At 53.2% G+C, this 27,845-nt stretch overlaps 1 protein-coding gene across 1 annotated transcript in view; it reads right to left on the bottom strand.

Moving 5' to 3' along the window:
• The window catches only part of SYT13 (synaptotagmin 13), a 41,223-nt gene continuing 13,378 nt past the window's right edge, over nt 1-27,845 (bottom strand). Inside the window, exons 2-6 of the mRNA XM_077112299.1 lie at nt 14,292-14,520; nt 11,587-11,721; nt 9,234-9,535; nt 2,680-2,809; nt 1-999 (exon numbers count right to left, since the gene is read on the bottom strand). Coding sequence (XP_076968414.1) covers nt 695-999; nt 2,680-2,809; nt 9,234-9,535; nt 11,587-11,721; nt 14,292-14,520 — 1,101 coding nt within the window. The 3' untranslated portion in view covers nt 1-694. The remainder of the gene's footprint in view (nt 1,000-2,679; nt 2,810-9,233; nt 9,536-11,586; nt 11,722-14,291; nt 14,521-27,845) is intronic.

Genomic DNA, 27,845 nt, shown 5'->3' on the forward strand with positions numbered 1-27,845 from the left:
GGTTGAAAATCTGTTCAGAATGTTTTGAAGGATTTCTCCAAGGGCAGCAGCCCGAGCTCCCCATCAGAACCACTTGGCGCTTGCTAAAAAATGCAGGTTCCTGGGCTTCAGAATCGTGGTTTGGAATGTGCACAGGTGGGCCTGGGAATCTGCGGGTGGTTCTGCACACCGAGGTCGAGGACTGCTGGGTTACTGCTTTGACTGGAAAGCTTCGTCTAACGCCGGCTAAGAGTCCATCCCACGCTGACAATCTCCAGTTCTATGAGTTAATCCAGGATACTTTTATTTCCTTCATCGTTTTGGGAAATGCTTCTTTTTCAAAAGCTAAATTCTTTCCATCCATCATTCCTGCAAATCAAGCTCCCTCTGCATCTGTCCAGATCCCACTGGCCACCTTGCCCGTAGGTGGTACTTGATACGCGTCTCTTTCCGTAGTACATAAATGAGCAAAATGCATGCCTCGATGTGCTCGGAAAGTCCCGTCTCCACATGGGGCTCTGCCCGGCCTTCCTCGTGGCGGGTCCCCCGACACGTGACCTTATGAACAGGTGTTTCTGATGGGAGAGGAATACGGCCCTGGCCTTGGCAGACATGCCTGTGCCTGTTTGCTGGGCATCAGAGTGAGGATGGGGCACAGACAGGAGATGGCAGAGGATGATGGAGGCTGCAGGGCGCGGGGCGGCTGGGACGCCGTCTACAGGTGCAGCTGGTGCCACATGGCGATCTGCCGGCGCGGGTTTTTGAGCATCTCCTCCCAGTGGCTGCGCGGGGTGCCGGAGGCGTGCAGCCCCAGGCTGCAGAGGCCCAGGGTATGGCTCTGGCCCCCCTCGGCATGGCCCAGCACCTCCAGCTCCACACTGGACGCCCGCAGCAGGTCGTCAGGCAGCTCGAACATGATCATCTCGTTCCACACGGGGTTGATCTTGTGCTTGGCCCGTTTTGTCTGCTTCTTCTTCAGCTTCTGAGCCTCGTGCTTCAAGGTCACCTTGACAGACACGTCTGGGGGGGTTGGAGGGGAGAGAGAAGCAGAGAGAAGGGCTGACAGTGAGCTCCTGAGTCGGGGGGACCAGGCCATTGCACCCTCCTGTAGCTGGAGAGACGGTCTCAGGCTCCAGATTTGCATCAGAGCTCCCTCCCCACTCCCACGCCGGGCCATGCATTCATCAACAGTCGCTGAGGGCCTACCGTGTGTCTGGACATGGGATACACCCACAGTGCCTGCTTCCATGGAGGTGACGCTCACTGCGCCAAACAGACAACATGCATAGTATAGAAGGCTGGCGTTGGGTGACCCCAGACAGTGCCACTGCGGGACCATCCTTTGTCACAGCTCTCCCACATGGTTCAGACCCTCACATCGAATGGTCCCAGGACAACAGCACAGGTTTTAAACCCAGACAGGAGAAACAAAGCCATCCCCAGGTCTTCATCCCCACGACCCCCCATCTGAACATTTCTTTTCCTATCACTAAGATAGCAGGTCTCTTGCAGTGTAGTTCTTTTGCCCTCGGTGAGCACAGCACACATATAGCTGCGGCCAGAAAATCAGCCCACAGGTCACTAAATGATCTTGCAGATAACAGGAGTCAGGGTTCTTAAAGCTGAGGTGAGAGTAATTGTTACTTTGTATTTACTGCTGCATTAGCACCCCTGGGTGGTTACTTTGTTGTTTCAGCAGAGATGTTTGAGTTACAAAGTATTGCATAGTAATTGTCCTGAAGGGAGCAATCAATGGAAGTAAAAAGACTGAGCAAGAAGCAAAGAATGCCCCCCTGTGGGTGTGGGGGGGGAAGGAATGAGGAAAAAGTGCTGACCTCTGACCTTTGGGTTAGGACTCTGTCAGCAAGGCCAATTTTATGCTTTCATTCACCCAAAATCTTCTGCTCAAAGGTTCTGAGTGCAGTGGCAATTATCTATTTATATTTTCCTACTATAAGCAGTTGCCTCTCCGGCCAGGAATCACCCGGCTAATGAAGCTGCTTTCTGGCTCTGACAGGGGAGCCTGCTTTGGTCCCCAAGACCGAAGGCTTGTGCTGCTGGGATACCCAGAATCAAAAACTGAAGCTTCCAGAATGTTGGAGAGCGGCTTATTTGGGTCTATGCTGCAGGCGCAGCTGACATACCCACATACCTTCTGCCATCACTCACCCCCTGCTGGTGCGGGGGCAGCAGACTGGCAAAGGCTGAGCAGAGAGAGAAGTCTGGGGTGGGTGCAGGTAGATGGGTGGTGGTAGCTGAGACAGAAGACGGGAACCTGAGCTTCCAGATCCATCTGAAGTGGGTCCAGCCAGGGCTGGTGACAAGGGCTGGATCTGGTTTTCCTGGCAGCCTGGGCATCTACTCGGTGAGTTCCTGTGACTCATGGTTAAGGCTAATCTCCTAGGTAGGGAGCCCCAGGTAACTCATACCTGGCTACTGGTGAAAGGGACTGGCCCCAAAGTGAATGGATGTGAGCTCAAATCCATTTTGAGTGCATTCCCCAGTTTGCTGATGTGAGTGCATTCCCTAGTTTGGCTCGTGAACATGAGGTGGAGGACATAGCCAAGGCTGGCTCTGCAGGTGTCTCCTCTTCTACCTCCCTGCTCACCTGTCCCCATTGCCTCCCAGGTGCCGCCTCCCTCTGCACGCATCCCCAGCAGCTGGAGGCGCCCAGTCTCTCTCCTCCTGTATGTCACTCACCTTTCCCCAGGAGCTCCTTGGACTGGCTGGAGTGGAGGTTCTTGGCCTTAATCAGCACCACCAGGAGGCGACTGGCGGCCGGGAGGTGGCTGATGGACAGGAGAACCTCCCCTGCTCCTGCAGACAGCTCCTGAAATTGAAACGGAGACACAGAGAGGAGCCTCCTTCCAGGGCGGCTCTGGCCCACTCAACTAGTACCAAGGCTGAGGTTGCACTGGGAGCCCATGGAAAAGGCATCGAGGAACTGATCGCCCATCCACTGATGGGAGAAGGGCCACCAACTAACCACAAAGGGATTCTTTGATGTGCTTCAACTAGAGTTTGTTTTGTTTGCCACAAAATGTGATTTTTCAAATATATTATGTTCAAACCCAACATATATCATAGATAGAAGAGATGCCACTTAGGAAGTGACAGGGGCCAAACAGCCCTGGCTGTTCTGATACCCTCTTGCCCCTGAACCTCCCTGCACTCCCCCACCCCACAAAGCTCCTGGAGGCTCCTCTGCAGAATTCTAGGGCTCCAGGAAACACAGTGTGAGAACCACTGGATTGACTGGTCAGGTTCCTGGGGCAGTGGGAGTTGTCACCCATTCATTTGTTTGAAAATATAATTCTTTCCAGTCCCCAAGGGCTGAAAGAGTCAATAAAGTGATATAATAACGCTTGCTTGGTCAACAGAGTGGCCAACAGTATCAACAAAACATCAGCCACATGATGGCAGAGAGCAGCCAGAGACAACTGTGATGACTGTGCTTCACACGTGGTGGTGAGAGCTACATGAAACATCCAAACACACCTATCCCCCGTGCAGAGTATCTCCACTCAAATCCCCACCCGAGATTGTGTAGAATTTCAACAAATCCATCCAGGGTCAAAAAGGACCAAAAGGCATCACAGGAGACAGATGTTTCATGTCCAAAGCTCTGGAGATGACATGGTAGAGAAGGGAAGGGCTCATGCGGGCAGGGGCCAGCTGAAAGCAGTGAGTCCCTTCTTCTGAGCAGAAAGCAGGTGCCCTTTGCTCAAAATCCAGGGGGGAGGCCAGCCTTGGGGTCTGCCACACCAGGACAGAGTGTGGGGATGGGCACAGGAGGTGAGAGGAGGGACATGGAAGGCTGTTCCACCAGAAGTCCTGACTGCCTTTCCCCTCCAGCCTTGTCCTTCTGTTCTAGCCATGCATTGGGGACACTGCTCTAGCTATGCATTGGGGACACTGCTCTAGCTATGCATTGGGGACACTGCTCTAACCATGCATTGGAGACACTGCTCTAACCATGCATTGGGGACACTGCTCTAACCATGCATTGGAGACACTGCTCTAGCTATGCATTGGGGACAATGCTCTAGCTATGCATTGGGGACACTGCTCTAGCCATGCATTGAGGACACTGCTCTAACCATGCACTGGAGACACTGCTCTAACCATGCATTGGGGACACTGCTCTAACCATGCATTGGAGACACTGCTCTAACCATGCATTGTGGACACTGCTCTAGCTATGCATTGGGGACACTGCTCTAACCATGCATTGGGGACACTGCTCTAGCCATGCATTGGGGACACTGCTCTAGCTATGCATTGGGGACACTGCTCTAACCATGCATTGAGGACACTGCTCTAGCCATGCATTGGGGACACTGCTCTAGCTATGCATTGGGGACACTGCTCTAACCATGCATTGGGGACACTGCTCTAGCCATGCATTGGGGACACTGCTCTAACCATGCATTGGAGACAGTGCTCTAACCATGCATTGGGGACACTGCTCTAACCATGCATTGGAGACACTGCTCTAACCATGCATTGGGGACACTGCTCTAGCTATGCATTGGGGACACTGCTCTAGCTATGCATTGGGGACACTGCTGAGGGGTCGCCCCTGTCCCTCTGGCCAGGCCAGGGCCCCTGGTTGTTGGCTGCCACAGCACCTGATGCTTCCACTTCCCTACCAGACTCAAAACACATGGAACAATTCTTCTGTTCATCTCTGCTCTAGACCATGAGTTCCAAAGGGCAGGCGTCCATTTTCCTTTGTTCACTGCAGCCTCCCAGCACAGGCCTGGCCAGGAGTGGTGGTCAACACGTGTGTTAAATGAATAGCAGACAACAGGGAGAGGGGGGCACACCCCAGCTCCCCTGCTCACTAACTGTGTGATCCTGAGCAAGTTACCTAACTTCTCTAGATGTCAAAGAAGGTGGATTCATTCACTCAGCAAACACAGGTTCTGTTCCAGGGCCTTTGCCAGGTGCTAAGGTCACAGCGGTGAAAAAAACACAGTGAAGGCTGCCTCCCTGGAGCTTACACTCAGGCTGGGGAGATGGCCAGAAAGTGATTCAATTTATTACATAACATCAGGCAGTGCAAAATGCTATGAAGAAATACAGATATCAGGGCATTAAGTAAGAAAAAGCAAATACTAAGCTCTCAATAAAGGTCATGACTTATAATTCTAATGACAACGACAACAACCATTATTTATAACCCAGAACAAGAGAAGTACTGAGAGCATGAACTCGAGAGCCATCTGGGTCTGAATTCACAATTCTAGCACTTAGCAGCTGTGCAACCTGGAACAAATTACTTAGCTTTTCTGAGTCTCCTTTTTCTCATCTGTAAAATGGGGTAATAATAGCCTCCATTTTATGGGCTTGCTAAGAAAATTGCATTGTGGGTTGCATGTGTACCTCCAAAAGATAGGTTTGAGTCCTAATTCCTGGGACCTGTGAATGTGACCATGCTTGGAAACAGGGTCTTTGCAGAAGTAATTAGTTAAGACAAAGCCATACTGGGTTAGGGTGGCCCTAAATCCAATATGACTGCTGCCCTTATAAGAAGAGGGAAGTTTGGACACAGAGGTAAAGACACGCTGGGGAGAAGGTCAAGTGAAGACAGAGGCAGAGGCAGGAGTGATGCAGCTACAAGGAAGGAGTGCCAAGGGTTACCAGCCACCACCAGAATCTGGAAGAAGCAAGGACAGGTCCTTGATTTTGGTCTCCTAGCCTTCAGAACTGGGAGAGAATACATTTCTGTTGCTTTAAGGCACGCTTTTGGTGGCACTTTGTCATGGCAGTGATACAAAGTAATGCTCGCTTGGTCAACAGAGGGGCCAACAACGTGCCCCCTGGCAGAGAGCGCATGAGGGACAACTGGCAATGACCGGGGAAAGGCTCCATCAGCCCGGCACACACTGAGCCCTCCAGACTGGTTGCTAGTGCATCACCCTGAGAACCATCGGGACAAGGCAACCACCACTTCCTGAGCTTGTTGAGTACAAAACATGGTTTCCGGGGGGAACAGGGACCTGTCTGGGCTTTGGGAGTGGGCTGGGTGGGGGAGCCGGCAGCCCTCTCTCTGGGGAATTATAACTGCCCCTGCCTCCACCTCGGCTCTGCTGCTTGAAGTACCTGTAGACAAAAATAGCACTCTCTCCATTCTTCCTTCTCCAGTCTCTCTCTGGGTTCCCTTCCTCCTCTCTCTCCCCAGCTGTCAGTGAATCATTAAAACGCTCCTCAGACTGGGGCCATCTGCGGGTCTCCAGTGACGCATGCGCCACTTATGGCTGTGTCTTCTGGCCAGAACTGGGGCACTGCTGGCACCTCCAGTAACCCATTCTGGCCAAGAGAAGGCTGTAGTGCCTGGGGGCAATGGCTGAGACGAAGGCTCCTCAGAGAGGGTAGGCAGCCTGGCCTCGGGACTCTCTCCTGCCAGATACGCCGAGGGTGCAGCCTCCTACCTCTGAGCACAGGCTGCCCTCTGACACTGCCCACCTCTGTGGCGAGCAGGCCAGCGCACAGTGGATGCGAGAATGTGTTTGCAGAACAGATCGGCTACAGCGAGTGTGAGAAGTATTGGAACGGACGAGCCTGGAGGGCAGGGCTTTGCCTGAGCTATTGCTGCGTCCCCAGCTCCTGGCAGGGTGCCTGGCACATGGTAGGACCTGGGCAAGGTATGTGCAGAATGAATGAATGATGGTGATTTCTGATCTTCTGGCTGGGAGAATAGAAGTAGGTCAGACGTCTGAGATGCTTACCTAGAAGAGCAGAACTTCAGCCCTTTGGGGACTGTTTCAAAGCACCTAAGCCCAGTGGGGGAGCCTCTCCCTCTCCACAAAAAGTGAATCTATCAGTTTAATAAGCCAAAGGGTTGGTTCCTTCTCCCACAACCCTCATCTGTGATTTCCCACAAGTCCCAGATCACACAGCAATTAGTGTGTTTCTGTACAGTTTAGTTCCTGCTGAGAGTAGCTGGGATTTTTCTATCAATTTTCTGGGAAAGAGAGGAAAATGGAGTCAGGAGGAAATCACAGCCCAAAGAGAAACAGGTGGGGACTGAAAAATGTGTTCTTCCCTCCCACAGCCCGGGTGTCTCTTAGGAGAGGGGTCAGCTGACCACACCCGGGAAGACTGCTGGGTGCTCAGGGGGCCTGGGAGGAGGAGGGAGCCCAAGCCCAACCTCTGCCACATCCTGGCTGGGCAGCCCACACCAGTCAGCGGCCCACTCTGAGCCTCAGTTTCCTCTTCTAAGTGGGTCAGTCACCATGTCTGTCTCAATTAAGTAGTGAAAGAACTCAGGTCAAGTTCAAAGCACAGCACCCAGAATAGGGTAAGCGCTCAAACATAGAGCTCTTATGAGTCGTTCTATTACTTCAGTTCAGAGGTTGGCAATTTTTTTTTTTTTTTGTAAAGGGCCAGATAATAAATATTTTGGGGCTCTTCAGTTTTTTTGTTTTGTTTTGTTTTATTTGTAAAGGGCCAGATAATAACTATTTTAGGCTCTGCAGTTCCTGTGAATCTGTGACAACTACTGGGAGAAGCAGCCAGGGACAATCCATAAACAAGTATGGCAGGTTCTAATAACATTTTATTGATGGGCATTGCAACTTGAATTTCATATCATTTGCACATCACAAAATAGTCTTCTTCTTTTGATTCTTCCCAACCATTTAAAAATGGAAAGCTCATGCTGAGGTTGCAGGCTGTACGAAAGCAGGTGAGGGGCCTGACGGAGCCCGAAGGCCATGGTGTGCTGAGCTCTGCCCGACGTGAGGGGGCATACATGGGACACGCACTTCAGACATGGGTGAACATGAGTTCAAATCCCAGCCGGGCCACACACCAGTGCCATGCCTTCGGGTAAGTTTCCTCATCAACAAAGCAAGAATAATCGGATCTTCTTGAGTTGTTTTTGTGGTTTGTTTTTTAAAAGCATAATGAAAAAAATTAACTGTTTAATATGTGCTTGGCCCAGTTATGTACATGGTTTATACCTCACTAAATTAAAGGTCGCTGCTTTCAGTGCTATTGTTCAAGAAACGCCCCATCCAGGAGGGTCTGCAAGATCCAGGGGAGAGACACTATTTCCTCTCTTTGGCTCACCACCAAATACACCCCGTGTCCAGCATGTGCTGAAGGAGTGAATGAGGCAGAGCGACATTGATACCCGGCAAAAGGTGCAATGAGAGGCATGCACGTGACTCTGGGGATGCAGAAGAGGGAAAACAGCTTCCAACGGGGGGGATGCATTTGAGAAGTAGGTTGGATTTAGGCCTGAAGAGTTGGGAGGAAGGTCCCTCTGGGTAAGGGGACAGCGTGAGCAAAGGCCCAGAGGCTGACTGGGAATAGCTCGTTATCACTTCTCCGTGCCCCGGTTTCATGAAGAGACCAGAGGGAACAGTCAGGATGGGTGGGTCCCGTTCCACCAGCTAAGGCACTCACCAGCTAGTTGGAAGTCTGGTCATCCAGAAGGTTCTCTCGAGGCACCATTGGATAAGGCACTGACCCAGGGGCCTAATCAGTCGTCTGCTGTCCTCAGCCCTGACCCTCCCTGACCCTCTTGCTGCCCTGGCCTGTGGGGAGGCAACGGTTTGCTTTCCAGGAGCCGCCGGCAGGGGAGGGTAGCATTGCCTCTTTCCGGAACTCACAGCCTCCCCAGCAGCAGGGTGAGAACCACCCTGGGGGTCCTGACCACATAGAACCCTGGGCTCTGGGCCTGCCCCAGGCCGCATCACCCCTTCAGAGCCCAGCGCAAACACCGCCGCACACCAGGCCTCCCGAACTCTAGGCCATGGCACATTGGCCAAGCCCTTCTTCTAGGGCTAAGATTCAACACGTTAGAAAACATCACCACCGCCAGCAGCAGCAGCATCTGTCTGTGCCAGTCCATCCCACGGCCTGTGCGTCCTCTGAGTGCAGGGCTCTGCCTCTGCCTCCTCGCCGCTCAGCCCCTGCACTGCCTGGCACTCGGCTTGTACACCAAGAAGGACAAGCTGAATCTAAATGGGGTGAACACGATCACGGCCTCACAGCCAACGTGCATGTGGGACAAGGGGAGTCTCTGCGTAACATGATGGACGCAAAGCTGGAGGCAGGCACCAGGGACCCCAGGTCTTGGACCATGGGCCAGCTCCAGACCCCCGCCCTTTTCAGGACTCTGTCTTTGCTTTACTCATCCGCCCTGCTCCAGCTGGGAGGGCCTCGGAAGCTTGTTCCCAGCATTGGCAGAGCTGCTAGGAGGCCCCCAGTGCTGCCGTCCTGTGCTCTGCTTGCCCTACCTTAGCCGAAGTCTTCAGCTCGCCCCACTGGGCAGCCCCCAGGGGCACCGACACCCCATCCAGGCCTAGGCGGAGCTCCCCGGCCACACAGTGGCGGGAGAAGCGGTCGCAGGTTCTCAGGGTCAGCGTCAGGGTGGCGGCGGGAAGCTCCTCCTCTGCCAGGGGGAGCACCAGGCCCTCCTCCCAGACCGTGTGCAGCCGCCGCTTCCTCAGGCCCGTCTGCGCCTCCACCGAGCCTGTCCGGCTGGCCACGCTGCCTTGGACATAGCAGTCACAGCCTCCGTCATGGTCCCCGCTCACAGCTGCAGGCAGGGAGACAGCCACACAGACATGGACTTCTCAGGGCTCGGGAGGGAGAGGCACGTCCCTGCTTTGGGCTGCAGGTCCAGCTGAGGGTCATCACCTCCAGAGCTGAAAGACACAGGGGCTGACCACTCGGGCATTTGGGATCTCCTTTCACAGAGGCATTTAGAAAAAGGAGCTCATCCGGGAAGGTGGTGTCAGCACCCTGGCTTCCCTGGAGGACAGGGGTAAGACCTGACATCCCCCAAAGCCTCTCCTACCACATAATTCTAGACATCCCCTGTGCCCCAGGGCCCCCAAGCTGTTGGTGACATTTACTATTGCTGCTGACACTGTGATTTGCTCTGTGCTTTAAGCATGAACCACTTGTGCTGGGACTCACTTGGTGGCTACCTCATGATGCTTTTTGTATTCTGGTCCTTGGCTTTTTTAACACACTGCAGATTTATCCAGAAATCTGTACCTGTGCTGTTTTATGCCAGCTCCTTAACGATAAACTGAGAAGCAGCAGCTGACATTTCCCAGGAAGAGAGGATGGAGAACTGAGCCTGTGTGTCCTAACAGGAAGAGCTCTCTGCTGAGCTGCAAGAGAACTGGTTTTGGTCCTGGTTCTGATACTAACTGGTTGGAGTGATTCTGAACAAGTCACTTGATGGTGTTAGACTCAGTTTCCTAATCTCCAAAATGGGACTGCAGTAAAGACCAAATGTGATGAAGTATACGGAAGCACATAAAAGTCTTAAGAAAATAAAATGAGGGAGCACAGGTGGTTCAGTGGCAGAATGCTCGCCTTCCATGTGGGAGACCCGGGTTTGATTCGCAGGCCATGCGCCCAAAAACCAAACAAACAAAAGAAAATAAAATGAGAAATCACTTCCTCGAGAAAGTAAAATTAAACACAAAAGTCCTTCCTTTTGACTCTTTCTGACAGAGTAGCCCTTTGTCAGCCCAGATTCCTTTGCAAAGTCTTGGCTTTGCTGACAGTAAAGTGACTTGTCGGGACGAACAGGGATATCCTGACCCCTTCACAGGTCCAGAGAGACAAAAGGAGCATTTTTTTCTGGCTTCTCAGCATGCCCTCTGTTTCCAGCGGGAAGCCCCCCTGGCGTTGAAGGCACCTGGGCAGAGATGACTACCTATTCACCAAGCCCCATCTCCTCTGTTTCCTGGGCATGTGGCTGGGCTGCAGCTCCCAGCTACTCTGCAGTGAGGTGTGGCTGTGTGACGGTTATGGCCAGTGGGGTGTGGTGGCCTGGAGCCAGGCACCCCAGAAAAGCACATGCTGAATCCATTCCTCTGGGTGTGAACCTTTAAACAGGGCCTTTCTCAAGGTCACTTCACTGAAGCTGTGACCCACCCCCATCGGGGTGGTTGCTAATCCAGTCCTGGAGGCCTTTGGGAGGACACAGAGAGAAACCACAGGGAGAAGCCCCAAGTCAAAGGACCCAGAGTAGCCAGGAGAGGCCACCATGTGCACTGCCACGTGACAGGGAAGCCAGGACCGAGGGTCGCCAGCAGCCGGCCCCAGAAGGCCTCAGAATTCTGGGAGAAAAGCATCTTCTTGATGACCCCTTGGCTTAGGACTTTTCCTGGCCTCAAAACCGTGAGCTAATAAATCCCCATTGTTTAAGCCAACCCATTTCCTGGTGTCTGATTTAGCAGCCGGGACACTAAAACTGGAAGGGGAGCAGAAGTGATGTACAAGCAACCAGGTTAAGGCTTGTAAGAACCGGCGGCATCCCCTTTGTCCTCTTTCTCCTTCAACCTGTGAGATGCAGATGACAAGGAGGCCTGAGGATGTGACGGAATTAGATGGAAGGAGTTGGTCCCTGAATCGCTATTCGGAGGAAAGATGCCTGACAACCAGGATACCGTCCTGTGGACTACCGCTACGTGGGAGAGAGAGAAGAACCGGTGTCTGAGCATCCTCATTTAGGGGTCTGCTGGTTACAGCGCTAACCTAGAGCCTGGTGGTCCACCCAGCCGCAGGCGCCGGCACCCCGGGGAGGTGAGCACCCACAAGCCCACGAAAGACAAATAAGAGCGATACCTTCCAGATGAGTCACAAGCAATTCCGCCCTCTGCCGGTCATAGTCCAGGCAGTAGTGGAGTTTGGGGGCCTGGTTCCAGCTGGCAGCCTTCTCGGGGTTCCAGGTCTCCATGACACAGACGTCTTCCACCACACCTGTGACGAGAGACAAAGCTATCACGGCCACCGGGTCACACCTTCCCTGCACCTGCCACCTATGCCAGGAACCCAGGCCCGAAGTTTCCTACCTGGATGCAGAATCAAGATGAGCACACCTGTGGTCCTGGCCATCGCATTTCAAGGAACCAAAGTAGGCCACGGACCAGGAAATGGGCCTTGGCGTTGGGTATGAGCTGCTACATAGCAGCTGTGTCAACGCGGACAAGTAACTTGACTTCTTTGGACCTCAGTTTCCTCATCCATACAATGGGGTAATGACTGTTCTTCCTTATGAAAATCTCCGTGAGCGCTAAATGAAATGAGGTGGGGCACTCGGCCTGCGGCCTAGCTCACGGGGGGCCTGCAGTAAGGGGAGCTGCCTCGGCCTGCCTGGCTCTGGTCACCCTGTCTCAGGAAACCATCCCAGGCTCCTCTCCCATTCCACCTTCCCACGGAACACGGTCCCTGGCCCTCAGGGGTTAATGGCCGGACAGGAAGGTCACAGGAGGAGTCAGTAGATGCTGTGGGCAAGGTTGTGGTCAGTGGGTCTGACTTCAGTGCTGTCAGTAACTGTGTGCTGAGTGAAGAATGAATAGCCTTCTCTTTAATTCAAAACTTCCGAAAACCATAAGTGCCGCTCACTCTGACCCTCGCCTCAGCAGGAGCCTCACATGCGGGAGATTCTAATTATTCAAACATAGTATAAGCATTAAAGGACCCAGCAGTGGCAGAAGACTCCACTTCAATCAAACTGGAATTTAAAAGTTTCCAATATTTGGAGCTAATTTAATATTTAGATGGAGGAAATATGAAGGACTCTTTGGCTTCCACAATAGCTCAATATTAGAAAGCAATGAACACTTCCCAGAAGTGGTAAAAATGTTCCCTCGTGCGTCTCAGGAAGGGGCAGGCTGACCAGGATGTGACCATGTGTGAAGGGAGACACCTGGGTACACGGGGCCCCTGCGGCTTCTGAAGGCATCCCAAGGACAACCCCTGGGCAGTGCTGACCCGGCACCCAGAGCCCCCAGCTCCCAGACAGCTCAACCTTCAAAAGTAAAGCCAGCCCTGCCTGGCCCTTACCCTGGGAAAGGACGGTCAGTTCAGGGGCAGCGTCTGCCAGCTGGTTTTGCTGAGAGCCCGCAGCCCCACCGGGAAATGCAGGAGAGGGCTCAGCTCCCTTCGGTAAATGGGCCTTTCCCTCCACAAGATACTGCAAGGGTGTGCCGCCGGTGGGAGTGAGCAGCGGCACACCCGGCTATTCTGGGGACAGTGTCTGAATGCCTGGGGGGGTCCTGCCTCAGACTCCCCGGCCTCTGGTCAGTATTTGCAGAGACAATCAACTTCCGATGGAATTCTGCAGCCATTGCAGAACTCGGCCATTGCCTCTGCGGTGGGGAAGTGATGGAGAAAGTGCGAAAAGGAGAATTAATGCATGTTTCCTGAATCCTCCAGCGTCCCCAACACTGCACTCTTCCCTGCTGTCCTTGGAGGAGAGCATCCGCCCTGGCTCCATCCAAGCCTTGGAAACCCGGGGCTCCCAGGGCAGGGCAGCGCGTATGTGACTGAGAATGCAACCTAATGCCCAAGGGCCCTCGCTTTGCCCCTACTAGCCTGAGACCTCAAACTGCAAATGGGTCTGTTTTAAATCTGTTTTAAGATGTGGGCTGCAAACCTGGAGGCTAAGAGCCAAGGAGGGTTCACTCACGAGGCAGGCACTACGGGAATCCTGTCTTTAAAAAATGCCAGGCTATTCACTGCGGCTCCAGACCTAGGGCCAGGGGTGGGGTGGGGGCCGGCCGGAGGGGTGGGGTGGGGGCCAGCAGCCAGTGCTGTGAACCCCGGCCAGGGGGCTGCTGTTGGAGCCGGTTCGCTGGGTCTGCTTCCACCTCCTCACAAACCTCACAAAACCAAACAGCAAACCACACAACAGCCTGGCTCCCTTGTTTTGTTTTTTGCCTCCCTAAAAAGCCTACACGTCCCTCTGGGTTAGGGCTGTGCCTCTGCTTCGCACACCTGCCCCAGTGCCTGGCAGAACACAGCACACCGACAGGTGCTGCATTTGTGACGCTGATACTGATGAAAAGGAGAACAGAAGCAACAAAACAAGACTGTTGCTCACTACCTCCTCTGTACCACACCCCAAATTAACTACTTCACGTGGAACATTTTATTAACACCTTGCAAAGCTTTACCTGCTGACCAGGTAACAGTGTGATCCCATTTTATAGGAATTTATAGAGGACACCGAGGCCCAGAGAGCAGCAGGGTCAAGGCCACCTGACTGCTCTATAAGGGGGCAGGGTTCTGCGGTCAGGGTGGCATGACCCGCCATCCCGGTCTCAGCTGTGACCCCCAGCCCCCTGCTGCAGCGGCGCGCGTGGGCCTCGGAAGGGGCTTGGCGCCTCCTGCCCAGGGGCACAGCGGCCGGCCTGGAGAGAAGCAGCGCGGCCAGGCGGCAGTGGGAGCCCAGGCCAGCCCTCCCGAGGCCCTGACCCCCCGCGAGGCCTGGCTGGATCCCCCGCGGCGCCCGAGGACGCGGCGGTGACAGGGAGACGTGCACCTACCGTTCCGTGGCCGGTCGAGCAGCTGCTCCGTGACCTGCCTCTGACGGCGGCTGTGCCCAGGTGGGGCCTGGGGTCCGGCGGCTGCGGACACCCCTGGCGCGGGCCTCAGCGCGTAGTCCGTGTCGTTGATGACCTCGGGGGCCGTCACCGCCGGCTTGGGACTGCAGATGTCCGGGAGCCGGAGGAGGGCGCGGGGCTGGACGGGCTCTGTGGACTTCCTCACGTTGAACTGCCAACACGGAGCCCCCCTCAGTGCACGGCCAGCCCTGCCGGGCCCCACCCGGGCAAGGACACACCGGGACAGCAGGGGGATGGGGATCCTCTGTGCGTCTGGGCACGGCCTGCGAAGGGAAAAGGCCCTTCTCCACCCCTGCCGCCGTCCCCACCGCCACCACGCATCGGGGCCACTGGGAGGCCGGCCCGTCCGTCTGTCCTGTCCCCCGCCGTCAGCCTGGCCCCGTGTCCTTCACCTCATGGCTCAGAAATATCGGTGGCTTCTCACGGCACTTACTGAGGACCAAATTCAGACTCCTTGCCGTGACTGCCTGGCCTGGCCCTGCTCACCTCTGCGACCTCTCCCCCAGCCCTGGCCCCTTGCTCACCTCCAGCTGCTGACCTGCCAGGGCTGAACACTTTCCTGGGTTGGTTTCCGATCCCCAGCCCCTCCCCACAGCCTGCCCCCTCCACCTCCACCTGCTCCTGGCGGGGTGAGCTCTGTCTCATACCTGGAGCCTGACTGGAGAGGGCTGCGCTGCCCGGCTATCAACCTGTCCCTGTCGCTGAGCCCTCACCTGGCAGGGCTGGCCTCACCCTGCACTGCTTTGGACAAAGGTTGGCTTGTTTGTGGTGAGTCTCCCACTAGTGCGTGAGTTGGGGAGTGGTGCACGAAGGATATTAAGGAATGACGAGCAAGACAGACGGGATCAGGGGGTCTGAAGCTCAGTGACAACAGACAACTTTATTCCTAACTAGGTCCTGCCTATACACTGCAGGGTTCACATGACAAAGTACGCATGCACCTGGCAAGAATACAGGGTGCTTACTTAAGACGACCTCAAAGAACCTGGGGCTTAAGACAAAACAAACATTCTCTCTCTCTCCAAGACTGTTCTCCATTAGGCAACTAACACTCTCCACAGATCACCACTGCCACCACTGAAGCCAGCTGTTCTCAACAAATTCTGCAGGTCTTGTTTTAACCCTGGCTCCTACATTTCCCCCCTTTTATTAACCAAGGTGACTGTGCCTGTCTTAGGTTGCTCTTAAGCTCTGAAGGAAGAGCAAGGGATTGTGTCTCATCTTGCTGCTGCTGTGTCCCTAGTGCTGTGCCTGCTCACAGACTGCACATGCACACAGTGGCCAGGACTGCCATGCTTGGTTGTGTGGCTTGTGCATAAAGGTGCCTGATTGAGGGGCTAGCAGGGGCTGAAATGCACTCTGTGCACGCCTCGTCCAGCCGCGCACCCTGGGCTAGGGCTTAGCGCTCCTGGAAGGAAGGGGATCTTTTTCTTTGCACAAAGAGCCACCTGTTTGCCAAGCCTTAAGCAGATAGGACCACCTCAACCAAAGGAGTGGAACTCTAACTACAGCCCTGTCTGTCTTCGCATTGGTTAGGGACCCAGATTTCTTCTACTTTTGAGATTCAGGTTATACCATAGGCAGCAATAACTGGAGCCTTCCCAGGAAATTGGGGACTGATGGCCAGACCTAGAGCCTGAAACTGGGTGGGAAGCCTACAAAGCGGGCTCTCAGGTCAAGGCGGGCACAGCCAGGGCCGAAAGACGGCGGCCGAGTCCCCCACGCTGCCTCCTGCCCTCTCTGCAGACCCCCAGCCCTTCCCCTCTGTAAGCTGCATGGGGGCTGGCCAGGGGCCACGGCTGCCCCAGGGTGGCCGGAGTGACCCTGGCAAGGATTTGGGTGGTCCTCAGCTGTCTGTCCTGCAGAGTGACGTACTGCCCCTGCACAGACTGAGACTGGAGTCTGACAACAGCTACATGAGCCTGGCAGAAGCAGTAGCCGAGCACCTGTCTCATTCCCTCATACAATCTTATTAATTGCTTTTCAAAACCCTGGTTCCACCACATCTTTCAAATGCATCAGTGTTTCCACTTAAATAGCGTAAATTTCAGTGCCGGAAGCAGAGTAGAGAGCAGGAGGAGGGAGCCTGGTGGTGGGATGCAGATGGAGGGCAGGAATGCCTGGCAGGAAGGAAGCACGCAGGAGAAGCGACCCTTCTAGAAAGGCTGTGTGCAAGCCTCACACCACGGACGCGGGAGGGGATTTGCCATCAGGAATTTCTCTGGCTTTATTGCCCCTGAACCCAGGGAAGAGGCACAGGATGGATAAGAGAAGGTTTCCCTGGGGGTGGGGGGCAGGCACGGGACCCTCCACCCAGCCTCACCTTCCTCCAGGTCTTCGGCCACTTGGTCATCCCCACAGCGGCCCACTCTGCATGGACCCTGCCCCACTTAGGTACAAACAGCCCGCCTGTGCCTGCCTGTGCCCACCCGTGCCCGTCCGTGACAACCTGTGCCCACCTGTGCCGACTTGTGCCCGCCTGTGCCCGCCTGTGCCCACCCGTACCCATCCGTGACAACCTGTGCCCACCTGTGCCGACTTATGCCCACCTGTGCCCACTTGTGCCCACCTGTGCCCACCTGTGCCCGCCCATGCCTGCCTTGTCCCCTGCCCCAGGACTTTCCTGTCACCACCAGCATGCAAGAGCCACGCAGGGAGGGGAGTTCACACCCCAGGGGGCACACCTGACCACCGGGAGCCCAGATGCCCCCGGATGCCCGCCTGTCGACCGCCTCTCCCAGTTTAGTTGTCCTCTGAAGATGGCACCCCGATGTCCAGCAGTGAGTCCCGCTGAGCCAGTCCCCAGCAGGGCCAGCTCAGCAACACGCCTGGCCTGGTCTCCCTCCGCCCTGCCCTGCCCGCTCCCTCGCCCCTGCTCCCCGGGACTGGACTTCCTCACGGGGCAGCACAGCAGCCTGGGCTCTGCTTTCCCGGAAGCCAGGCTCGGACAGGTGGCAGCGGGAGGGGGAGGGGCTGGGGAGGGGCCCAGCCCTTCATTTAATGACCAAATACTTACTGGGCCCCAGGACAGGCCCTACACCGAGTGCTGAGAAGACAGGCGTGAACAGGGCAGATGCTGCCCTTCCCTACGGGATAATGTCAGGAAAACAGAAATTAATAATGTCCTCAATGATCTGTAAACATAAATTAGCTTTTCCAGAGCTGCTCGGCCAGCCCTTTTGTGACCTAATTAATTTTTCACCTAAAGACTGTTTATTAATTTGGGTTTTCACCTGGGACCTCCCTCTTAAAGCAAGGCCACTGTGCCTAGGAAGTCATGGGTGGGGAGATAGGAGGTAGGCCCAGCTGGAAAAGGGGGAGGTGTTTGCCCCTTAGACTCGAACTCAAAGATAGGCGAAGGCAGAAGGGGAGTGCTGGACACTCAACAATCAGATGACGCCAAACACGGAGCAGAGCTGCTGGGGCCTGTGGCAAGCTAAGCCCCCACAGAGGGGACCCTGGGCCGGGAGGCAGCGGCCTGCTGGGGCCTGCCGCATCAGTCTAGGACGCTGGGGAGTGTCCATCCACAGGGGAATGGATGCGTGAACTGGCCATTCCAGTCTCTACTCTCAGAATGGAACACCCCCCCACCAGAAGGAGTGAATTAGAAGCCCACTCAACAGCAGGGGAGAGTCACAAAGCATACCAAGAGGAAGAAATCAGATACATGAGAATGCAGACCCCATATTTCCATTTACATCAGCAGTTTTCAACCAGTTTTGCCCCTCAGGGGACACTGCCACACCTGGGGACATTTTTGGTTGTTGCAGTTGTGATGGGGCCCGCGACGTCTCTAAGCCTCCTGGAATGAACAGGACATGCTTCAGCAGAGAATTGCTACCCTAAGTGTCCACAGTGCCGAGGCCGAGAAACCCTGACTTCTGTGCAGTTCTAGAATAGGCAAAACTAACCAGCAGTGATACGAGTCAGAACGGAGGTGTCCGCTGGGGAGGACAGACTGGAAGGAGCCCAAGGTTTCTGGGGGTGATGGAAGCATGCAGGGGTATGGAGTGCAGCCTCAGGTATAAGTATTTCATAAAACTGATCAAACTGTAAACTTAGGGTTGTGCGCTTCACTGTATGCTAACTTCTCCTCTATAAAAATGTATCCCTGTCTCCGTATCGACCATCTATCCATCTAAGCTCTCTCGCTCTCTCATCTCTTTGTCTCCACTCCCAGCCCGCTGAATCAGGCCTTCCAGCCCAGGTATAAGGCTGCACGCTCAGCAAGGTGTCCCGGTGTCCCCAAGCAGCCAGCCCAGCACCCGTCCTGGAGCCGAGTTTCCCCAGCTTTCCCTCCAAAGGAGCTCCAGAGGCAGAGGGAGGTGACACACACTCCGGGAACTCCTTCCCGCAATCTCCAGTTCCACCTTAAAAATTCATGTGCATTTTTGTATCTGACTCCATATGATTGTTTTAATATTAAAATGTTTAAGTTCCCACCAGGTAAGAAAATTTTCCCTTGTTGATTGTGTGGCCTGGCTATTTCCCGAGACACTGATGGGGTCAAAGCCTCCCATCCCTCACTCCCTGTCAGATATACACACACACACACACACACACAAACATGCTCACACAAATGCACTCACGTGTACTCAAGCACACTCACACATGCTTACTCATGCACACTTACTCATGCACACACTCACATACTTTAACTCACACTAACACTCACTCATGTACACTCTCCCCTCGTGGAGAAGCGGGACTCTCTCTGTCGTCAGGACAACAGGCAATGATACCCCTACGCGAACGTTTCCATCACCCCCAGAAGCCTTGTGCTTCGTTCCAGTCTGTCCTCCCCAGAAGCTACCTCAGTTCTGATTTCTATCACTACTGACTAGTTTTGCCTCCTCACATTTCCAGGGATACTTTGCTTTCTCACCAGTGATTCTGTGCCACTTTCAGGCAGGCACCCAACCCCACCGCCCCTTATTTTATCCTTGCACACCCATTAGTGAGCAAGCACCAAACTGTAAGCACTGGTTCCTACACCTTGGTGTGAGTGCCGATTTGAAACTGTCATGTACCCCAGAAAAGCCACGGCCTTTAATCGTCATTCAGTATTGCTGGGTGGGATCTCTTTTATTGTTTCCATGCAGATGTGACCCACCCAATCGTGGGTGGTAACTTATAATTAGATGGTTTCCATGGAGATGTGTCATCACCCATTCAAGGTGGGGCTGCTTACTGGAGCCCTTTAGGAGGGAACCATTTTGGAAAAAGCTTTAATGTCGGCAGAGCTCACACAACCAGAGACCTTTGGAAATGTGGAAGGAAAACATCCCCGGAGAAGCCTTATGAAACGAGGAGAGAATGCTGGCAGATGTTGCCATGTGCCGTCTCAGCTGGGAGAAACCCAGAATTCATCGGCCCTTTCTTTGGAGTTAAGATATGTTTCCCTGGATGCCTTAATTTTTGGACATTTTCACGGCCTTAGAATTATAAACTTGCAACTTAATAAATTCCCTTTTTAAAAGCCGTTCCGTTTCTGGCATGTTACATTTCGGCAGCTTACAGAAGGAAACAGAGTGCATTAAGTTTCACCTGGGGACATGGGAAATGCAGATTTCCAGGCCTGCCCCCAGAGGTGGGGCTCAGCTGGCCTGAGGTGGGGCCTGGGGAAGCTGCACGCCTAAGAAGCCGCCCAGGTGACGGTAATATGGTGCTCCCTGCCCGTGCTGGTCTGGGGGAATCCCGGCACCCAGCTGGGTGGAGAGCTGCTCAGAGGACCACTTTCCCCATCTCCAGAGCCAGCCCCCCAGGCTCCCCCAAGCATTTACTTGCCTGGTAGACCTTTAGCTCCGGGGAGCTGCTAGTACCAGGATCCCCTACGCCTTGACTCCCAAAGGCATTGGTGCATTTCAAGCTGCAAAGTTTAAATGCACTTTGAAGAAGCAGCTGTCTCACGTCAGGTCCTCAGGTGTTTCCATGGCAACCCTGCCACTGCACCATCTTTTGTTCTCCTGTCCGACATCTCCTCTTCTGTTGACTCCAGGCCTGTGCCCCCAGTCCTTCCTCAAATTCCCTTCCCTTGGGACGCTCCTCCACCTGGTCTCTCTGGGTCATTTTACACCCTAAAAAGACTAGTTTGCGGTAAGCCCAGCACACTCCCTGCCCCTAGCTAGTTCCCTAATGCGGCGGACCAGGAGATGTGCTGGTGAGTTACTCTGCTCTCAGCTGGGTGACACACCTCTCCCAGTTCAGCAAGATAGAGACCCCACTGGGATCAGCAGCCAGCCCCAGTGAAAACCCTTTCTTTGCTGTGGTCATTCATTCAGCATTTATTCCATCTCCAGACACCAAACCCTCTGAGCCCTGCACACACTGTGGCCCTCAAACAACCTCTGCATAAGTACCTAAGATTTTCTCAAGCCTGATGCTGATACTAATAAATAAAAATAACCTAATTATTTTTTTCTTTTCTACAGGGGAGGAAACTGAGGCTCAGAGTTTCAAACTTGTCCAAGCTCACACAGCTAAGAGGTGCCAGCACTCAGCTTTGAACCAAAGTCCACTCCAAAGCCAGTGCTGCCAACCACTCCATGCCACTGCCTCGCTCCCCGGCCAATGCCTCTACATACCAACCAGGAACAGCTAAAAATGGAAAAATCCAAATCCCTGTTTTGGATTTGCTGGGAGGTGCCACAGGTTTAGATTGCGTTTCCTTCCCCCTGCTCCCAGTTCTCCTTTATGAACTGCTCGCAGGTTTGGGGGTTAGCCGTCTATTGCGACTGCTCCCAGTTCCAACTGGGTTGACAATTATTGTATACAAAATGCGTCTCACTCGTGACCTGAGCAAAGGCAGTGTCAAGACTCCCTGTCCTTTCACAGCACTTGTCATCAGCATTGTTTTCAAAGCTGGGCTATTACAATAGGCCCCAGCAACACCCCACCGCACCCCTCAACCCCCTAAGCTCATCTGGTCTGCAATCTCCAGCTCTACCTGCCTCCCGCCCCGTCCTTAGTCTCCTGCCGCTGCAGTGGGGCTGTTGGCAGTGTGTTCCATCCCAGAGAAAAGGGTGGGCCAGCCTTGATCGGAAACTGCAGGTGTTTCTGTTAAACCAAGTCCGTGGTTTCACGTCGGAGGAGGCTCTCAGCTCTCCATTGACGGCAGCTCCTGCCAGCTGGGAGGACACCAGCTTAATACTGTTCTCTGGGTTTTAAGCACATTTCAGCCCTTTACACATCGTTCTGTCCATCTCTGTTTCTCATTTGTGGTGCTCGTGTCTGTAATGTTTGGTTTCCTAAGAAAGTCATTTTGGTTTTAAAGCCTGAAAAGTGTGGGTGAAATGTCAGTTTCCTTGACGTCAAATTTAGGACCTTCTCCCACAACAGCTACAGAGTTTTTTGATTCTATGAGGTTTGGACAATTGATGAAACATTTGACTAAAGCAGCTATTTTCAACCCAACTAATATGCCAGCATAATACAAACACTAGGTGAAGTGCTGACATCTGATTCTTTTCTCCCTATTAAAAAAGCCATTGGAACACATTCAAGGTTACATCCTTGAAACAAGGCCTCTTTCACACATTCGCATACTGATAAGCTTTTCCTAGCGAAGAGAAAGGAGGAGAATTCTGCAGAACCCTTCAGGTACACAAATGCCATTCACTAAAGGTGATGCAGCGGAGAAAGTGCAGAGACCGACCCGTCTAAGACATCGTCCACTTACGTGCAGACCTGAGGAAAGCACATCAGTTTCTAACATTTAAGTCTAAAAGAACAACTGAGTTGTCAAGCTGCAAGCCAGGACAGCGATGTTTTACGAGATTCTTCTTACGTTTTGGTTTTAAGCCCAAACCCTCCACATCAGACTCTATCCAATCACACAGAGGTCAGCACCCACCACTCAGTGGCTGTGGGCTCAGCCATGCGAGGCGCCCAGATGTGGTCCTGCCCTCAGGAAGTGTGCCATCCAACGGTGGAGACAACAGACCTCCCCCAAATGGAAAAGATGAAGGGCTTATGCTGTAAGTCTCCTTTGCCCTACGCCCATGGCAGACAGGGCTAATCAAAGAATTCTTCCCTGCTGAGCTCAGACCCAGCCTGTTCAGCTTAGGGTTCCAGGAAACCATGCTCAATGACCAAGGATTGATATGCAGGATGAAAACTATGTGCTATTTCTGATGTAGTCTTTAGAAAAGCAAATAAGCATAGATAAAGCCAAGTAGGTGGACTGTGTGCTAAGGAGACCCAAGTTGGAGCTCATCGTTGTGACTGCATCAGAGAAGGCTTCCTGGAGGAGGAGCTTCAGCCCAGCATTCAAGGATGACTAGAGGGGGGACGCAGAGGCAACTTCAATAGGGGAACGGCCCACTGCGGGTGCAGAGATGAGCATGCTCGGGGCACGCTGAGTCCGGCAAGGCAACCAGAGAGGAAAGCTGGGACGGAGGACATCCCCTTAGAAAAGAATGGTGAGGCCAGGCTGGAAAGGGCCTCGAATGCCAAGCAAGAGATTTTGAATTCTCTCTTTTGACCAGGGGAGAGTCTCTGACCGTTTGTGAGGGGAGAAGAGCCTGCAGGTGCAGGCGGAGGAGACCTAGGGCTAGAGTGGTGGGGTGGGGGAGGGAAAGGCGGGGGTGGGAGCACGGGCACAGTGGTTAGGAGGAAAAGGACGGCCGCCCTGCGGGAGATTCCCCCAAGAAGACTGGACTGGAGCACTGTGCGAGGAGAGGGAGGAAGGGGAGACCTCTAAAAGGGCTGCGTCGAGGCAAAAGTCTTTCCGTTATTACTTCCCAGGTCTCCCTTTCTGCAAAGCATAATTTCTGAGTGTCGCTGGCCGTCTGCAGCCGCAGCAGTGCAGGGACAGCGTCAGTTCTTTTGTGTGGCTTTCCGAACTGGTCAGCCAGGTTTCAAAGACTCTAAAGGGCTGTTTCTAGCACCCTCTGGCACCCATCACTGCCATCTGGCCAGATTCAAAGCCAGAGAAGATCATCCACAAATGCGGCTGTGCCTTTTTTCTTTTTTTTTAAACATGATACAATCGCACTAGCCTTCCCCTCTGCAACACCGGGCCAGTGTTGGAACTGTCTACAAAATGTCACAAAAACGTGATTTGATCATGAAGGTCAGTGTAATCAGAGGACATGGCTCCAAGTCAATGACAAATACTTTTCCTTGGCCCGTTTCAAGCTTTCTGAAAAGGGACTAAAAACCCGGTCCCTCCCCACCCACAGGTTTGTCTGTTTTGGGGGCACATATCAGAGCCTGAGAGATGGGCAAAGGCCTGCGCTAGATGCCGAATCCAGAGCTCACCTGGACTGAGCATCCCTACAATAAGGGTTTGGGCAGGAAGAGATGGCACGTTCACACTGGGTAAAGAGGAGTGTCCCATAAAGGGGGCACTTACTAAGGCATGAGCGGGTTGGGGAAACCTATGAGGAACAGTGAATGTCCTGGGCCAGTAACCGCTGGGCACTGCTAGTACCTCCAGGTCTGCAGGCAGGAGAGACCCTGCGCCAGGCGGGATGGCTTCCGGAGAGGACCAGCCAGCCGAACCCTGACTTCAGCTGCAGGGCCCCCCTGCATACCCCCAGCCAGCAGGCAGATAAGTGAGAAGATGCCCCACTGTCCCCTCTGAACACCCTCACTTCTCCTGCACGGCTTCTCTCAGGCCAGAGGCCAGGGGAGTGTGTCCATGCAGCTGAGGGGAGGCCTCAGGGGCTGGTGTCCGGAGGGGGCGGCAGGCACTAGCCTACGTGTACTATCCGACTGAATCCCCAGCTCAGTCATGGTGACTCAGTTTACTGGTGACTGAACTGGCTTCACCAGCCCATGGACACAGCGAGCACGGGACAGACATGGAACCAGAACCAAAGCCCAAGCCCAAGCCCAAGCCCCCTCTCCCCTCTAGTACCTACAGCCAAAGCATATTTCAAAAGTTGTTTTCACGACTACTTAGTCACTAATGCAACTCGCAATCCAATAACTATTTCATGCACTGCTGTAATTGGTGCAGCCTCCCGAAGGCCACTTGGAAGAGTCGCACACTCCGTCTCTTTCCAGCAGCAGCAGCCGCAGGCTCCCCTTGTCCTCCTTTCCTGCGTGCTGGGGAGCAACAACCCCTTGGAGTTGGGGACGCTGCCTGGATCTCACGAACTAAAAACTCATCCTTGGCGTCCACCACTGTTCTCCAATCTGTAAGGCGCACAGTTCACCTCTGCGAGGGCCCCTGCTCCTTCTATTTATTTCACTGGTTACAGGTTCAAAGTGTTCCTTCTTTGGTGTCTCGTGTTTTCCTATAATAAAGAATTGCAGAAACACCACATGGCATGAGACTGCTGACGCGCCTGCCTGCTGAGAGCCAAGCCTCTGCGTTCGTAACCTGAAAGGCATCAGCTGCCCCTCGTCGCTGCCCTCCAGCTCCCGCTCGCCGCCACCTTGCCGCCACCTCCGACCGGCAGCACATTGCCCTGGGGGATCCACCGAGCACCCCATCCTCCAGCCGCAGCCTCCCGTTTGTCCAGCTTGCTGACCAGCCCCCCCAGGTGTTCTTCCTGCAACCACAGGAGGCTTCTCCTTGCTCCTCTCTCTGTTCTCCTCTGGCAGCTCATTCCGGTTGGATTCCAGTGTTCACTGTTCCAAGGACATCTTTTTGTGTGTGTGTGGTGATGTATTTGGAAATTTATAGCTTTTTTAAAAATATTTTTTATTAATTTTCAAATTTTTAAAAAAATTTGACAAGCAACACAACATTCCTAACATATGATCATTCCGTCCTACATATATAATCAGTAATTCACAATATCATCACAGAGTTGCATATTCATCATCATGATCATTTCTTAGAACATTTGCATCAATTCAGAAAAGGAAATAACAAGACAACAGGAAAAGAAATAAAATGAAAACAGAAAAAAAAATTATACATACCATACCCCTTACCCCTCCCTTTCATTGATCACTAGCATTTCAAACTAAATTTATTTTAACATTCGTTCCCCCTATTATTTATTTTTATTCCATATGTTCTACTCGTCTGTTAACAAGGTAGATAAAAGGAGCATCAGACGCAAGGTTTTCACAATCACACAGTCACATTGTGAAAGCTATGTCATTATACAATCATCATCAAGAATCATGGCTACTGGAACACAGCTTTACATTTTCAGGCAGTTCCCTCCAGCCTCTCCACTACATCTTGAATAACTAGACGATATCTACTTAATGCGTAAGAATAACCTCCAGGATAACCTCTCGACTCTGTTGGGAATCTCTCAGCCATTGACACTTTGTCTCATTTCCCTCTTCCCCCTTTTGGTCAAGAAGGTTTTCTCAATCCCTTGATGCTGAGTCTCCATTCATTCCAAGATCTCTGTCCCATGTTGCCAGGAAGATCCACATCCCTGGGAGTCATGTCCCACGCAGACAGGGGTAGGGTGGTGAGTTTGCTTGCTGTGTTGGCTGGAGAGAAAGGCCACATCTGAGCAACAAAAGAGGTTTTCTGGGGGTGACTCTTAGGCCTAATTTTAAGGAGGCTTGACCTACCAAGGACATCTTTTAAGAGGCCGACAGCTTCCTTGCTTATGCCTTTCCCTAAGGCCACAGGGAAATGCAAAACTCCTAATCCAGAACTCCAGCGTCAGGGGAGCTCCATCTGGAAGGCTGGGTCCAAAGATCCCTGCACTGCTGGACAGGCACGTGACAGGCAGGGGGGTCCCCCATAAATTCACCGTCACCGACCTCAAAAAGGCTCTCAGCCCTGCCTACCGATCCTACTTGTTTCCCTGGTCGGCTCATTTTGGAACTTCTCAACTCTCCTCAGACATCCTTCAGAGATAAAAAGGAAGCCAGGAGAACGGATGTCTCTTCCAGACACGCTCGCCTGTCCCCCTTCACCCGCAAGGAGCTGTGGCCACTCCCCCCCCACTCGGCAGGGGGTGTGTCCTCCCGCGGGGACCAGTCCTTCCTTCCCAGCCTTGGACCCCAGTCCGCTTGCATCCCCCCAGCCTCGCACCGGCCATTTTCAGTGTCTCCCCCCTTGCTCTTCAATATTCTTCTTTCTCTCTCACCCGGCTCCTTCCCAGCAGCTTTTTTAAAAAGTTTTATTAGAGAAGTTGTGGATTTACAGAACAAGCATGCATAAATGGCAGAATTTCCATATCCCACCTTATTATTAACACATTGCATGTGTGCCCGCGGATGAAAGCCCATTTCTCTAACTGTACTAGTAACTCTAGTCGACAGCCTAATTCAGGGTTCACTGCCTGGGGACCGCAGTTTCATGGAGTTTTTAAAAATTTTTATTCTATTGCCTTATATACACCTAACATTTCCCCTCTTAACCACCTTCAGACACACGTTTCAGTGCTGCTGATTACATTCACATATTGTGCCGCTATCACCACCATTCATCACCAAAACATTCGCATCACTCCAGACAGGAGGTCCTCACGTTTTCAGCCCCTGAGGTCGGGAACAAGAGCAGATGCCCACTGTCATCGTCATTCAGCACTGTGCTGGAAGTTCCAGCCAGAGCAAGCAGGCAAGAAGAAGACACAAAAGGCATCCAAAATGCAAAGGAAGAAGTAAAAGTTTCCCTTTCTGCAGGTGATATGATCCTATAAACAGAAAATCTGAAAAATCCACAATAATGCCCTTAGAGCTAATGAATGAATTCAGCAAAATGGTGAGAGACAAGATCAACACCCAAAGTGGGAGGGTTTCTATGCACAAGCAATGAATAACTGGAAGAAGAAATCAAGGGGGGAGATCCATCTACAGTAGCAACTAAAAGAATCCCATCAGATTTACCTTTTTTGCATGGGCAGGCATGGGGAATCGAACCCAGGTCTCTGGCTTGGCAGGTGAGAACTCTGCCTGCTGAGCCAGTGTGGCCCGCCCTGCCATCAGATTTTAAATGTGCTCCAACTGCCTTTGACTTCTTGCCCCTTTCTGTCAAACACCTCACACCTCCAAAGAATTGCCCACACTTGCGGCTCTCTTCATTTCCTCTCTTGTCATCTGCTCCACACCCATCCCCCACGGGCCTCATCAGCCCATCAAGGCCGTTAGTGGTCATCAGTGGCTATTTCTCTGTTCTATCTTACTTGACCTTTTAGAGATGGTCTTCCTGTTGAGGAATAGTCCCTTGCTCTTAACACACTCTTTCCTCAAGTGAATGTCTTTTCTTTTGACATTGCACTCTCCGGGGTTTGTTCATTCCTCATCCTCCCCTCTTACAGCCATCCTCACTGCTCAGCCATTCAATGTTGGTGCCCCTCGGGACTCTCTCCTAGGCCTCCTCCCGGGCAGTCTCAGCCATGCTCATGGCCGCATTTGCTCCCTCTTGCAGGTGACTCGCCAGTGGTCATCCCCCAGCTCAGACCTCTGCTGTGAGCTCCCGACCCGCAGCAGCACCGCACATCTGACCTCTTCATAGAAGTAGCTCAGAAACTCTTCATTGTCTCCCGCACAACACTGAACTCATGCCTTAGAGTCCAGGACGTCCAGTTTTTTGAGTGTTCCCTG

Source organism: Tamandua tetradactyla, chromosome 8 (assembly GCF_023851605.1).
Source record: "Tamandua tetradactyla isolate mTamTet1 chromosome 8, mTamTet1.pri, whole genome shotgun sequence".
NCBI lineage: Eukaryota > Metazoa > Chordata > Mammalia > Pilosa > Myrmecophagidae > Tamandua > Tamandua tetradactyla.